Source organism: Lagopus muta, chromosome 1 (genome assembly GCF_023343835.1).
Source record: "Lagopus muta isolate bLagMut1 chromosome 1, bLagMut1 primary, whole genome shotgun sequence".
Lineage (NCBI taxonomy): Eukaryota > Metazoa > Chordata > Aves > Galliformes > Phasianidae > Lagopus > Lagopus muta.
This window is the reverse complement of record NC_064433.1, coordinates 22325148-22339323: the sequence shown is the minus strand read 5'-3', so window position 1 is coordinate 22339323 and position 14176 is coordinate 22325148. Positions and strand designations below refer to the sequence as shown.

General features: G+C 37.9%; 1 protein-coding gene across 10 annotated transcripts in view; it reads right to left on the bottom strand.

The window, feature by feature from the left end:
* Window positions 1-14176, bottom strand: part of CADPS2 (calcium dependent secretion activator 2) — a 303802-nt gene that overhangs the window by 49784 nt on the left and 239842 nt on the right. For 5 of the 10 annotated variants that reach the window (XM_048934391.1, XM_048934392.1, XM_048934388.1 and 2 more), the window contains 3 exons: window positions 13928-14084; window positions 3885-4026; window positions 3641-3760 (listed from right to left, as the gene is read on the bottom strand). In XM_048934391.1, coding sequence (XP_048790348.1) covers window positions 3641-3760; window positions 3885-4026; window positions 13928-14084 — 419 coding nt within the window. The remainder of the gene's footprint in view (window positions 1-3640; window positions 3761-3884; window positions 4027-13927; window positions 14085-14176) is intronic. The other 5 variants (XM_048934396.1, XM_048934393.1, XM_048934395.1 and 2 more) reach the window with 2 other exon arrangements.

Sequence of the window (14176 nt, the reverse complement as noted above, 5' to 3'; positions counted from 1 at the left end):
GGAGGCCTCTGTGGATAAACAAGGAGCTCCTGGACTTACTTAAACTCAAAAAGAAAGTCTATAGGGAGTGGAAGGAAGAACAGGTTACCTGGGAGGACTACAAAGAAGTTGCCCAAGCAGCCTGGGATCAGGTTAGGAATGCCAAAACCCAGACATATCTAAATCTAGCCAGGGACATAAAGGGGAATAAGAAGAAATTTTACCAGTATATCAGTGATAAAAAAGGAGGTCAGGGAAGATGTGGGCTCTCTCTGGAAGGAAACTGGATATCAGCTCATGAGGGATATGGAAAAAGCTGAGGTGCTCAATGACATCCTTGCCTCAGCCTTCACCAGCAAGGGCTCCAGCCACATCACCAAAGATGCAAGAACTTGGAGAAGGAGCCTGCTGTATGTGAAGATGAGGTTTGAGACCATCTAAAAATCCAGAAGGTGTACAAGCTCATTGGACCTGACAAGATTCATCTACGGATTCTGAGGGAACTGGCAGATGAAGTTGCCAAGCCAATGTCCATCATATTTGAAAGGTCATGGAAGTCTGGTGAAGTTCCCACTGATTAAAAGGGGAACCATGACTCCCATTTTCAAGAAGGGTAAAAAAAAGATCCAGGGAACTACAGGCCAGTCAGTCTCACCCCTGTGCCCGGGAAGAACATGGAGCAGATACTCCTGAAGGCCCTAGTATGGCACATGGAAAATAAAGATGAGGTGATTGGTGGTAACCAACACGGCTTCACCAAGGGCAAGTCCTGCCTGACAAACTTAGTGGCTTGTTATGATGGAGTTACAGCATCAGTGGATAGAGGAAGAGCAACTGACATCATCTACCTGGATTTATGCATGGTGTTTGACACTGGTGCATGGTGTCTGACAAGGTGTATGACATCCTGATCATCAAATTGGAGAAAAATTGAATTGATGGATGGACCACTCGCTGGATAAGGAATTGGCTGGATGGCTGCACTCAGAGTGTTGAGGTCAATGGCTGAATGTACAAGTGGAAACCAGTGAAGAGTGGCATTCCTCAGGGATTGGTGTGGGGAGTGATGTTATTTAACATCTTTGTAGGTGACACAGACAGTGGGATCAAGTGGGATGGAGCAAGTTTGCAGACAACACCAAGCAGAGTGGTGCAGTGGAGCTAGAGGGAATGGATGCTATCCAGAGGGATCTGGACAGGCTTGAGAAGTGGGCTCATGACAACCTCATGAAATTCAGTAAGGCCAAATGTAAGGTCCTGCATCTGGGAAAGAGCAATCCCAAGCACAGATACAGGTTGAGTGGGGAATGGCTTGAGAGCAGCTCTGAGGAGGATTCAGGAGTGTCGGTTGATGAAAGATTCAATGTGAGCCAGCAGTGTGTGCTTGCAGCCCAAAAGTCAACTGTGTCCTGGGTTGCATAGAGATAAGCGTGACTGGCAGGAGGAAGGAGATGATTCTGCCCTTCTACTCTGCTGTCATGAGACCCCAACTGGAGTACTGCGTCCAGTTTTGGAGCCCCCAACAGAAGAAGGACATAGAACTGTTGGAGCATGTCCAGAGGAGGGCCACAAAGATGATCAGAGGGCTGAGCACAAACAGGCTGCTGAGCAAGGACAGGCTGAGAGAGCTGGGGGTGTTCAGCCAGAAGAAGAGAAGGAAACACCTGGTTTTGGTTAATAGAGACTGGAGAACAGGTACTTGGTTATTTCCCATTGGAGAATTTAACTGGAAAGCTCTGATTTTCCTGCAAAGGATGGGATGAAAGCTGTTCGAGAAAAATAATAATAAGAGATTATTTCATGTAATAACAGGAACAAACCACTTTCACTACTGGAAGCTGAGACACTAACCAGCAGGACAAAGGAAATTCATGAGCTTGGAATAATAACTGGCTTGCAGAGCCTTCACTCAAACTAATGTTACTTTTTGATTCAAATAAAATACATGGCCATTTAGAGAAGTTACCTGGCTCTTCTGCAGGATGCAGGCAGTAGTCTGATTCTTAAAATACTACCTGAATTCCATTATATTACAAAGATAATACTAAAATCTTGGAATTAAATTTATACACTCTTCAATGAATACAACTTCAAAGCTCTACATTTTGAAGAAAGAAAGCAAAGTCATCTACAACAGAGCCAGTACCTTGGCAGATCTTTTCTTCTGGTTTGCTGCAAGAGGCAGCTGAAAGGAGTGATGGCCTTACTGAGCTCCATGCAGATACCATGCCTGGTACAGTTCTTGTCCCCATTCCTCTTGACAAACAACAAAGCAGCAGCTACTGCTGGCAAGTTCTTACAGCTCATGTGAGCCTCAGTGCTTTCAAAACCACACAAATTAGCTTAGGATGTTTTTCATACTCTCCTATACAGGCCACATACTTATTTCCAGAATATGTGCAAGGGAGATGAGGCAATGGCTGTGTTTTGCACTACGCACGCATTTTTGACAATACTGTCTAGGTATTTATTGCTACACCAAAGCTTTCATTTAGGAAAGTTACACCAGTATAATACTCCAACCAGGACCAATACTTGTTATATATTAATTACAAATTTAATATGTAAAATACAAATATTTTAAAATCTACAAGTTATTTTTACTGGAAGAGGCTACTAGAATACAGATTGTAAGAAGACCACATCTAGGATTATAATAACTTTTAAATCTAAAAGCTAGTCTTTAAAAAAAAAGTAACCATTGAAAGAGTGAGAATAACTAGGCAAATAGATCTGAGTAGCAGATGACCAATTAGTTTGTACTCAGAGCTGAAATCAATTGCATAAGCACATTAGGAGAAATCTAGAATTACAGTAAACACAAAAGCTACCAAAGCCAAGGATTAAGAGGAATTTTGTCAGCTTTTAGAAGAATTAGCAGCAGAACAACAACTCTATGAACAAGAGCCAGAAATCTGGCAGAGCACAATCTATAAACTCTCATAGTAATGGATGTGAATACTTGTTATGTGTGTTTAATTCCATCACAAAACTTGAGAAAACAATACTTGGCTTGAAATTTTATTATCAAGTTCTGTGTGTTACATGTATGTTTTCTGAAGTCATTCACATTCACCTGTTCCTATTACAACTTGAGCTAAAGCAAAGTTCTCCTGGAGCCTTCCTCTAGTATATAAAACAAATATATATACTTTGAAACAGGCAAAGCAATAGATGCATTTCTATTCTGGGTACCAATTAACCTTATAATTTTCTTCTAATATCAATATTTCATGGCTAAATTTGCAATCAACTATTGGAATCAGTTTTCACGACTGTTTTCACATGCAATGAGTTAATATAGCCCATGCAAAAATATGATGGGCTGCTTCACTTTATGATCTAAAATCAGTTATTCAAAAGATTCCTTGCTGCTTATTAATTAAGAAGGGTAATTCAGTAGTTTAGGGTATAAAACATCACTCATACTTTGACAGACCTTTGCTGAGCTGATTTTTTAAGTTACAAGTTTAAGACCAATTCATTTAAAGGCACTAGAAAGCACAACTCGCTAACAGTCCATGCTTGGCTCACTTCCAAGAAACAGTAATTTCCAACTAAGAGATCATAAACACCATGCAATCCAAAAACAGCTGCACAGAACAGTAGCAAGGCCATGCAGAGCTGACATACAGTCAGAAGGTTATTGAAGAATACACACGTGAATTCATACATGGAAGTCATCCAGGTTGGTGTAGTAAAGCTAGGCATTTGTGGAAGATTAAGAGGCAAACTTGGAACTTTTGGAAGAGCTACATTAGGAAGACTGTTGGTGATGCTCCTGTGAAAAAATAAATAATGTAGGAATACAATAAAAAATAGAATATTTAGAGGACAGCAGAGGACAACACCTGATAAGACAGAAAGCTGTAGTGCTTTGTAGAAACACTGTAGAAAGCACTTACTTGACAGGTTGCCACGACTCTTGTTCAAGACCTCTGTGAATGGACTGGGCAATTGATGATTCCATGAGGTCAATGTAGCGGATGACCATGGGAACAAAAATTTCTTGCAAGTGCTTGTGAAACTTTCCATTGCACAAAAATGCTTTAAAAAGAAAGAAAACAGAAATAAATATGTCAGGTCTTTCCCTCATTTATTTTGCAATAGGAAAAAGTACCTCTTAAAATGTTTTAAAATACAAAAATATTTTAAGAATAAATATAGTGTGATCCAGCCTGTGTAGTAAGTACAGTACATAAAAAAAACAAAACATGTTGATGAGCCAGATGACTTCTGTATCTCCTTAAAGTATATTTTGCTAAATCTAAGCCTTAGTCATTTTGTTCAACAGAACCAAAATAAATAAATTTCAGTCATATTCAATCATTTGCATTTTCTTTATGCTAAGAACAAAGGCTACAACAAAACATTTCAGCTTCAGTAGTTTGCTGTACTGCTTTCAGCTGGGACACGATGCTATGCTTTGGCTTTGGGAGAAAAACAATGGTGATAACACACCGATGTTTAGTTGTTACTGAGCAGTACTGCACAGAGCCAGGAATATTTGCGTTTCTCATACTGTCCCGACAGGGCTGAGGCGGCACAAGGAGTTGGGAGGGGACAGAAATACAACAGCTGACCTAAACTGGCCAAAGGAATATTCCATACCATATGACAGCATGTGAAAAAAACATAAAACTAAGGAGCGTTGGCCAATGGCTGCTGCTTAAGGACTGGTTGGGCATCGGTCAGCGGGTAGTAAGGAATAGTTTTGTGCATCGCTTATTTGGTGAATATATATTATACTATTACACTTACTATTATTCTGCTTTTCTCTTCTTCTGTCTTAGAAAATAGTTTTTATCTCAACTCATAAGTTCTACTTTGATGTTTTTTTTCTCATTCTCTCCCCCACTCCACTGGGGGTGGGGGAAGTGAGCAAACAACTGTGTGGCGCTGAGCTACCTGCTAGGTTAAACCACAACAGCTATGTGCAAAAATATAGTGAAATACAGCCTTTTCTTCAGGGAACTTATAAGAAAAAGATAACATGTGACATAGGAGTATTTGTGGGAATAAGAACGGTCTATCCATCTGGTTTATGTCCTCAAGAGCTAGCAAAGTCCTGAATCAATTCCTGTACCTACATGGAACATTCCATGATCTCTGGAATAGATAAATAAGTCTTAGTGTGTATATGTATGCCAAGAGCTGGTCAGCATGCCAGAATTCACCACCAGAATTCTTCCTTTTCTGATCCCGAAATACACATAAACATAAAACAGACCCATGAACCAAAAGTACTTCCTTTCCAGTTTGTGTTCATGTGAAACTCATTCCCATGAGCCATACTTGTCTCTCTTCTGCCTTCTCAACTGCCTTATAAAATCTGTAAGGATGTGAACTCTGCTTCCCTTCTGGAAGACTGCCTATACTCAGGTATGATCACCTCCAATTTTACAGTCATTGTAGTTTTATAAAGGAAATCCTGAAAACTAGTTGTCGGAAATGCTTAGGAAAGCTAATGACATATAACACTGCTAGAGGCTCTCTTTATTTTTGAAAGAAGCAGAGTCAATTTGTGGGGGATACTATAAGGATGAAGTGCATTTCTCAAGAGAAGTAAAGCAGCTACAAGGTGTAGAAAATTATCTGCTCCACAGATGGGATTTACTGCATGAAAAACTATGCAGACAATGTAAACTGAAGATGCTCAAAATCTAAAAATAAGTTTGCCATCACTACTGTTTGTTCTGATAGTCCTTACAATATTCTTTAGTAAAGTCTCATCTTTACTGTAACTACAGTCTGCCCCACCAAGGGACTATATTGGCTTCATGTTTTGGATGTCCGTATTCACCCATTAATCTAGTACTATTACTACGATCTGTAATGATATTCCCATGTGTCATGTAGGCAAGCTGAGTCACAATGAGAAATTTTCATGATTTTGCTTTCTCTTACTGTTACGTGTTTTACATTCTCTTGTGCATTCAGCTTCAGCTTTCTCTTCAGCTCACTGTGCTTCAGGCTTGAGTTCACTCACCCTTTATATCTTAAGCAACCAAACACTTCAAATGGAAAGGCACTGGTAGCAGCTACCGTCTCTAGGGAAAGCATTTGTGTCTTTCCCTGTATGGCTTCTGGGTTTCTCCTCTTACTTATCTCTGCCTCCAAATGTCTCATTTGACATGGATGGGTACCTCAGTTGCATTTTGAGGAGGCCTCTTCTTCCTAAGAGTAAAAGGCTAGATCATGTGGCTCAAAACCCTGGAATCCATTTCATGAAGATATAAACTCCTCTTGTTCTAGTTCACTACTACAACTCCATGTGTGACATGCAAAAATAATATCTGTAACTTACAAAACTCCTTTGTTTCCTCTTTATGATTAATGTTTACCACAGACAGAATCTAGGGAGATGAAGACTATGGAGAAAGTGTGTCTTCAAGTTTTATTTTCTTATTTTAACTTGCACTGCAGGGAAACACCTTTATTGTTGGATACTATTTTCTTTACAACATTCTTGCAGAATTGGGAAATTATGTATCAATCACTTTTTCCTAAGGAGAGACGATTGATGAGATCGTCACTCTTTCATTTGTCCATCTGCTTCTCTCTTCCTAAGAATTTTAATATTATAGCTAATTTCAGTGTTATATGGAAACAAAGGTGGAGATCTCCATTATATCAAGCCTCATGAAAACAGGCAGCTAGGTAACAGACAGAGATTGTTAGGGTTTCTGCAGAGAAAAAGGCAGCAGCATAGGCTTGTCTCTTACTGAACCCCTGAGAATCCACCCTGGAGAACACCTATCAGCCCATTACAAACATGCTCCATTATTTACACTGCTCACAGAAGTACTTGTTATCTAGCTAGTTCTGGCATAATTAATTGCATATCAGGCTTTCAAAGCTGTGTTGTTTTTCCCTTGTATTTATATATCTTAAAAATGCAGCATCTGTACCCAGCAATAGCAACAACTGAGAAGGATTTGGATATTAACACAAAGATGTGGAAGCTTGCCCACACATCAAGTGTTTCACAGTAAACAGCTGATGAACATTGCCTTTGAGAAACAAAAGGTGGCAGGTATCAAGCTACATATAAGGCTGATTTTTTAAGGCTACTTTGAGCTTAAAAACAACAACAAGAACACAATAGTGTCAATTAAGTCAATATTGCTGCTTTTCAGCGAATCATTTCAGGATGGGCATTAATCAGGCAATCACAGTTACCTGAGAGGATGAGCCTGTAGCTTGCTGTTTTCTGAACACACCACAGAAATGCTCTGCTGCAAGATCTGCTTGGGGAATTACAGTAATAGAGCCTCATGGGCAGGAGCGCAGCTCTTGTTATTCAGAAGTCAGAATGAAATTTAAAGAAGTCACAAGTAATAAAAGCTGTTCAACTTAGAAAGCTGAATCATTTTCTAACATCCTGACATCAATCTTTGCAGGGAAATGAAACTACCCAAACCGACGCCAAGATGCTTAATCTGACTGCACTCCAAGCAGATCGCTCTGTATGTGGGCACACACATGCAAGTGCTATCTTGGATGAACAACTCTGTGAGCATTCTGTTTTCCCAGAGTTGAGGACATGACAGATTTGATTTACCCATATGGAGATTTCAAGGATTACAGTAGGGGAGGGAAAGAACTCAGAGCCCAGGAGTGAGTGACGGAGATGAGTATTACCAGCAAACTCATGGCACTCCACCCTGTGATTAGAATTGATCTTGCCAACAGGTACCACCTGTGCATCTAAGCAGATGGGAAACAAGAGATCCTTGAGGTAATGCCACACTTCAAAACCCTCAACTACCACTTCTCTTCAAAGCTACATAGCTTAATTCTCCGTCATCTTGTCAATATAGATGCCCCACGTGCTCTTCATGTGAACCATCTCACGTTCACACAAACAACAACAAAATGAAACTCTGTGCCAGGGCAAGGTAATGTGTGTACAATATTAAGGGGAAAAGGATTGTGGGAACAGAAACATCTCCCAGTAAGAAGTACTAGAAATACTGGAGTTGAAAGTTATTCAACTCTTACATAGTTGAAAAATGCTAAAACATGACATGAAAAGATCAGAGGTGGAAAGCACAGTGTAACAACACAGCACTGGAATAAGGTTCCTCTTCTAACAGTGGAAAATAATCTGTGGTTCTTACATACATTAGAAACTTTGGGACTTGTTTTCATTTTATCCATGCAGATGTTTTGGGAGTTATTCTAGAGCCAGTGTGGCAAGTTGTCCTCAAGAGCTTCTCCAGAATCAAAGGTAAGGGGAAGAATGAAACAGGTTATCACGGGTCTCTGCACCACTGGCAAAATCAGCACTTTGGAAGAATCTGCTATCACCCTTCTTTATATGACTCTCAGGAAGGCACCACTTGGCTTTCCTGATGTATTTTAAAATCCAATTTAAAAAGAGTAAATTTCAAGAAGGAGGTTTCCTTGGGGCTCCATATTCTATCTGTAGCAGTTGAAAATCATCCAATCCACTAAAAGAAGTTGATATTTCAATCTGCTTATTGTTTATAGTTCGTTCTGCCTCCACAGAGCATTTGTTAATCAGTTATTTGAATTCTAGCAAAAATTGAGAGCGTCTCAGCTTATATTCTAAATGCTATGCATTTTGCCATATGAGACATACTTTAGAAATGCATTTTAGAGACAAGCTATGTGGAAGTAAGCTGTAAACTTACTTGAGGAGCAAAATTTTCACCCTCCCCCTCCCACCCCAGAATATCAGCAATGAAACTGCAAAGAATTTCATCTTTACAAGACAAAGGGACACAAATGGCTTATTGCAGATTTATTTACTATTATATTTTGTTCCTAAAACTATCATTCAGCCAGAAAGGATATTCTAGTAAGCAGTTTTATGGTCTCAGTTAGCTGTCAGTATTTCCAAAACTGCACCCCAAAACTGAAGGTAGGTTATCATTTCAAAACATCTCCTAACAGGACTGAGCAAAAATCCTAGGTCTCTTTTTTAGAAAAGAGTCCCATTACAATTAATGAAAAATGTAGAGTTTGACGAGAGAAGGATCTTTTTGGGCTTGCCCTGAATACCTTAAATCTAAATTGTTCTCTATTTACACAGTACAGTTTAAGATGGGAGCTGTGATGGTATATTTAATTTCTAGTACAAAAGTGGTACCAGCCTGTAACCAAGCAAGAAGAGGATGCTGAGTTTACTGACATTTGCCATACTGCTGCTATTAACAGCAATACTGGCAAATAAAAAACAAAACATATCAAAGAGCTCCAGTTTTAAATCATTAGCCAAGATAATGGCAATAGTTTTCAAGACCCTAAATTTCAACATGCAGCTTTTTCGAAGTCAGCTTTATCAGACAGATGTGCCCTAGTTGACTTAGAGCCGGTACACAGGTATTTCACTAGTGATACTCAGTGAAAGAGAGATTATGAGTTAACTTTAAAACTACTTCTAGTTTTGTTTGATTTTTGCCAGTGTTCATCACAAAGCACTAATGCAATATTGCTGAGCAACAGTACAGTCTATGATAACAGTAAATGATGCAGGCAAAATTTATTAGAATGGAAACAAAACTTGGAAAGAAAAGGAGCAGAACACTGAAATATACAGTTAAGATACCTATAACATTAGCTAAATATAAAAACACTTGATGGAATTGTGCATGTGCCAGTAAAAGATATCTCTGATTATGTTAATCAAGAGAAACTGAGATATTTTCTTGAAGCACTAAAAAAAGTGATTAATATGAATAATTAAACACAGAATCTAAATAGTCCTCTGAAAGCAGTCCCTTTCATAATATAATTAATAGCCTCAGTGGAGAAAAAGTAACATCTACATTACTGAAAAAAAGTCCCGGGACATATAGTTCTGAGACAATCATGGATTTCTTCCATGAAATTCTATGAAATTCTGGAAAAAATAATTGTTATCATAGAGAGATATTGGGTACAGCTAAGTCTGTACCATCTGCAACGCTTTACACAGTCAGGCACAACTGAGTATCAACAATTGAAACTTTGGAGATCACAAACATTTATATTATAGAAGTAGCTACAGCATTTTTTGCAAACATTTAGATTTTGAAAATTCACAACAAATTTATCTACAATCTATTATCCATCTGTACAGTACATGTCACTTTGTTATCCCTCTTTGTTGCTTGATAGCTCCTCTCAGAAAAGCTGCAGTATTTTAAAGGATAGGAAGATCATATTCCTTGATCCATTTAAAAAAGTCAGACTTCATTGGTTAGACTTAGAGCAACACGACAATCAATAATGAACACAGAACAAACTTCTTAATTTCTGTGGCCAGAAAAGGTGGAAAAGCTTCAAGTGACTCAGAATGGAATCCTTCATAATAGAAATGTGATGCAAGCTTGAATCAGAACTTCCCTCTCCCTTTAATGCAAGAAAAGTTACTTAATGGGAAATATGGTTCTGTGATTCTTTTTTTTTTTTTTCTTTCCTTAATGTCAAATGAATGCTGTATTTTAATCACTTGGCTTTAATTATGTACAATGTTTTTTATTCTACTTAAACAACTGATATATTTCAGTGGTAAAGTCTACATATTTTCATTATCGCACACTATTTCTAATAGTGTATTTTAGTGACACAGTTATAAAAATAACCATGCAATGAAATTTCACTTTAATGCTGTAAATGTTAGAGCGTTTCTTTATTGTTAGGAGTTTGCTCATGTCAGGTTTGCATGAAAACTAACTCCTGCACTGAATATTTTGAGCTCATTTAAAGCCCTTGAGCTAGAGATAGAATAACACGCAGGTGCCCGTTCTCCAAATTTCACTGAAGATTAACCTAATATACAATATGGTGACCTAACAGTTCTTCATTTGAAAGAAATCTGAAAAGTAATCTCTGATACAGCCGAAGAGTGAGAATAACCCAGTGGGATTTCCACCTCTTCATTTCCTAATGAGTTTTTTGATAATGAGAGGTGACTTTGCCAGTCACTGTGGGCTCTATTATGGCTAATTTACTCCACTTCACTCTCCTTGTTAATTATTAACACTAGCCTTTTTATCCTCATGAGGCCACATTCCAGTTTTTCCCTTTTTAGATTTTTTCTAAATCTATCTTTATGAAGGTGATAGTTTCCAGGAAAAGGTTTTCACTTAGAGTACAGCCAGAATTATTTATTTCACTTTGAAAGACTGTAAAATTGATTATATAAGCATGGGGAGCTATTTCTAGTGGCTTTAATGTACTTGCAAGGTGAAAAGGCTGTTAATTAAAGAATAAGCACTGTGGTTATGTTTCACTTGGGAATCAGTTCTTGGTAGAATGGTCAGTTGCCACTTGCTGACATACCCACTGATTAAAAGGTGACTAATTTCCATGGTTGCTTTCCAATAGTTACATGGAAAAAAAAAAAGAGTATAATTTTCCAGATGGTTTCCACTCACCAGAAACTGTCATTTACTATATCTATTACCTCTAGGGAATTACTGAAATTGGTATACAGGTGTGACATTTTAGATAGCAATCGTTTCAGCTAAGGTTTTAAAATCTTGCTAATAATTGCTTTGACATGAAAAAAATATTTACTTGATTTTCTATAAAATGTCTTCCCCAAGGCTGATTGAATCATTTAGCATTATTATCCGGGTAATCTTTCAAGGAAAGAAAAATCAGTAGAAAAATCTCAATTGCTCAGATCCAGAATGCTATCTCAAACCCATGGATTAAGAAACTATAAGAAGTAAGAAACTATTAAGAAACGAATAAACTATTAGACCTCATAACATCTAGTTTTTCTTCGAACTTTGTACTCCAGGAGAATCTAGAACCTTTCAGTTGAAACCAGTTTATTAGCCAGAAACTAGGAATGACTCGAATAGCATCCAATACCAACACCTACGAAGCTAAATGAAGATGCTGAAAACACTGGAAGAGACATTATGCCAACGGAGGAGAGATGAATTTGCAGCTTTGTAGGCCCTTAGTTTGAGGGAATCTTTGAGTACAGGACATATATTTCTCTTTGATGTAGTTCACCTTATGAGTTTCAACTTCAGAACTTGGTAATAGTCCAGAAATGGTTGCTTGTGCTTACTAGTTCCTAATGGCTCTTTCCCCATTAATGCACTTCTTTTTTTTTTTTCCCCTAAATGTCTAATTCCCACTGCACCCTGGGTAAAGGCTTCAGATATTGAATGAGGATTTTAGATCTTATGCAGAGAATCAGACAACCATGTAAACTAATGTGTGCCTGACCCTTTTATGAAAATTGAATTGATTCCTGCACACTCCTGAGCAGCTTTCTAAATCAAGCATAAATTGGCCATTAGCAGAGAAATTTTGCATAGTTTGTCCAAAAAAAGTACCCAGATCAACAATTCCCAAGTATCTGTAATTTTCTTTCACTAGGACAATGTGCCAAAAAAGGAAATAATCTGGAATATGGCATGACACGTAATGATCTGCCAGAGTAACGAGAGGTATTTCATGACAACATACATCTAAGACTGGATGCTAAAGTTCTCTCACTCTGCCCAGACCATATCCAATGTGTTGCAGTAACAGTGACCCTCAACAATCCAGTCTGATGTTCAGCTTTAGTTTAGTAGCCCTGCCCGTTTCCCTTCCCGAAAGCAGTCATCTACTGTTACAGTGAACCCTTGCTACTTGTTCCATTTCATGGTATGTTGCTGGGGCCAACAGGGACTAAACTGAGGTGACCTAGATATTTCAGTGAAGACTTGGCAGCTAAGGGTAACAATATACAACAATAAACAACAAAGATTGAAACCTGTCACCTTGGAGAAAAGCTCCTGAATGCTATTTTCCTTCTGTCACACTGTTTCCATAGGTGGAGCTAAAATTATTGAAAGCTATGGAACTTCTACAGAATGAAATAGATTTTCCAGGGAAAGTTAAAATTGATTGCTTGTATTTACAATAATAAAAGATTCAAAATTCAGAATAACGTCAATAATTGAATTTCTACTTGTATCTCCAAAACAGTAAAAAAAACCCAACAGGTAATATTGTCATTTTTAAACAATACACATTGAATGTGAATACACATATAGATGAACACAAATATATATTATTTGTATGTATATAAATACATATATAAAATATATTTTTTCTTTATGGCACCCTAAAATGTTAGGACTTTTTTTCTGTAAAATAAGGTGCAATTTGATGTTTTTAAAATAGTATCTATTCCACTTTCTTGGGTTTCATTGATCATTTCCTTAATTCTGCTACTAAAATTACTTGCACACAAAACATTCCTAAGCTTTTACAAAAACAAAGATTTGCTCTTTGAAGGCAAATTAAAGCAAGGTGTTGTCAGCAACTGCGAGACTGAGAGACCCCCCCACGGGATGTGACGCGATAGGCCCTCTCCCTGCTCTATGATTGATGTGTGGCACGTGCCTTAGGGGCGTAGACGAAGCACATAGGTTATATAAGCTAGAGTTCACGTGTAATAAAGGCCATTTTGCTGTTCATCATATTGGTGTGTGCGTGCAGTCATTTGGTCCTGGCCTGGTTTTAGGTCAGTACTGCAGGAGGCAATGCAACAGCAAGGTAAGAAGTCTTGATCACCAGCTTAAATCATGATACAACAACGAACAAAATGAAAATAACACTGTCCTCCTGTGTATATCTAACCCCATTTGTGATATGCCTACAAAAGTTTTACAACATAGAAACTGGTCTGAAAGTAGTTTTTATGAAAGCTTAGAAGGAAGAATTAAATACATATTATGCAGCTTGTACATCATTGATTTAAAACCAAGCAATTGGTTGTGATGAATAACCCAGAATAAATGGTGCAAATAGGAAGAAAATGCCTAACTTCAAGAAATGGAGCACCATAATATATATCATAAACAAGGGCACTGACACTCTTATTTTGAGAATTACAAATACATTTCTAGGGTATAGGGAGATTAAAAAAAATAATAAAAAAATATTATGCACACAATAAGCAAAAACCTGAAGATCTTACTATCATTTCTGAGGGAGTTATTCAGCAGCTGGAAAAGTGGGAAGCTGTCCCAGGAGTCCTGTGGCTGTGCTTCAAGTGCTGAATCCATATCAACAGAATAAAGAGACAAAAACTTCTCTGCATGTTCAGCCAATAATTCTGGCCACCAAGAGAATGCCTGCAAATGCGACAAAACAGAATTACAAGTCGTAAAGCAAAAAGATGTACTGTATAATACATTTAGATATTTCACTTCACCTCTGTCTTATT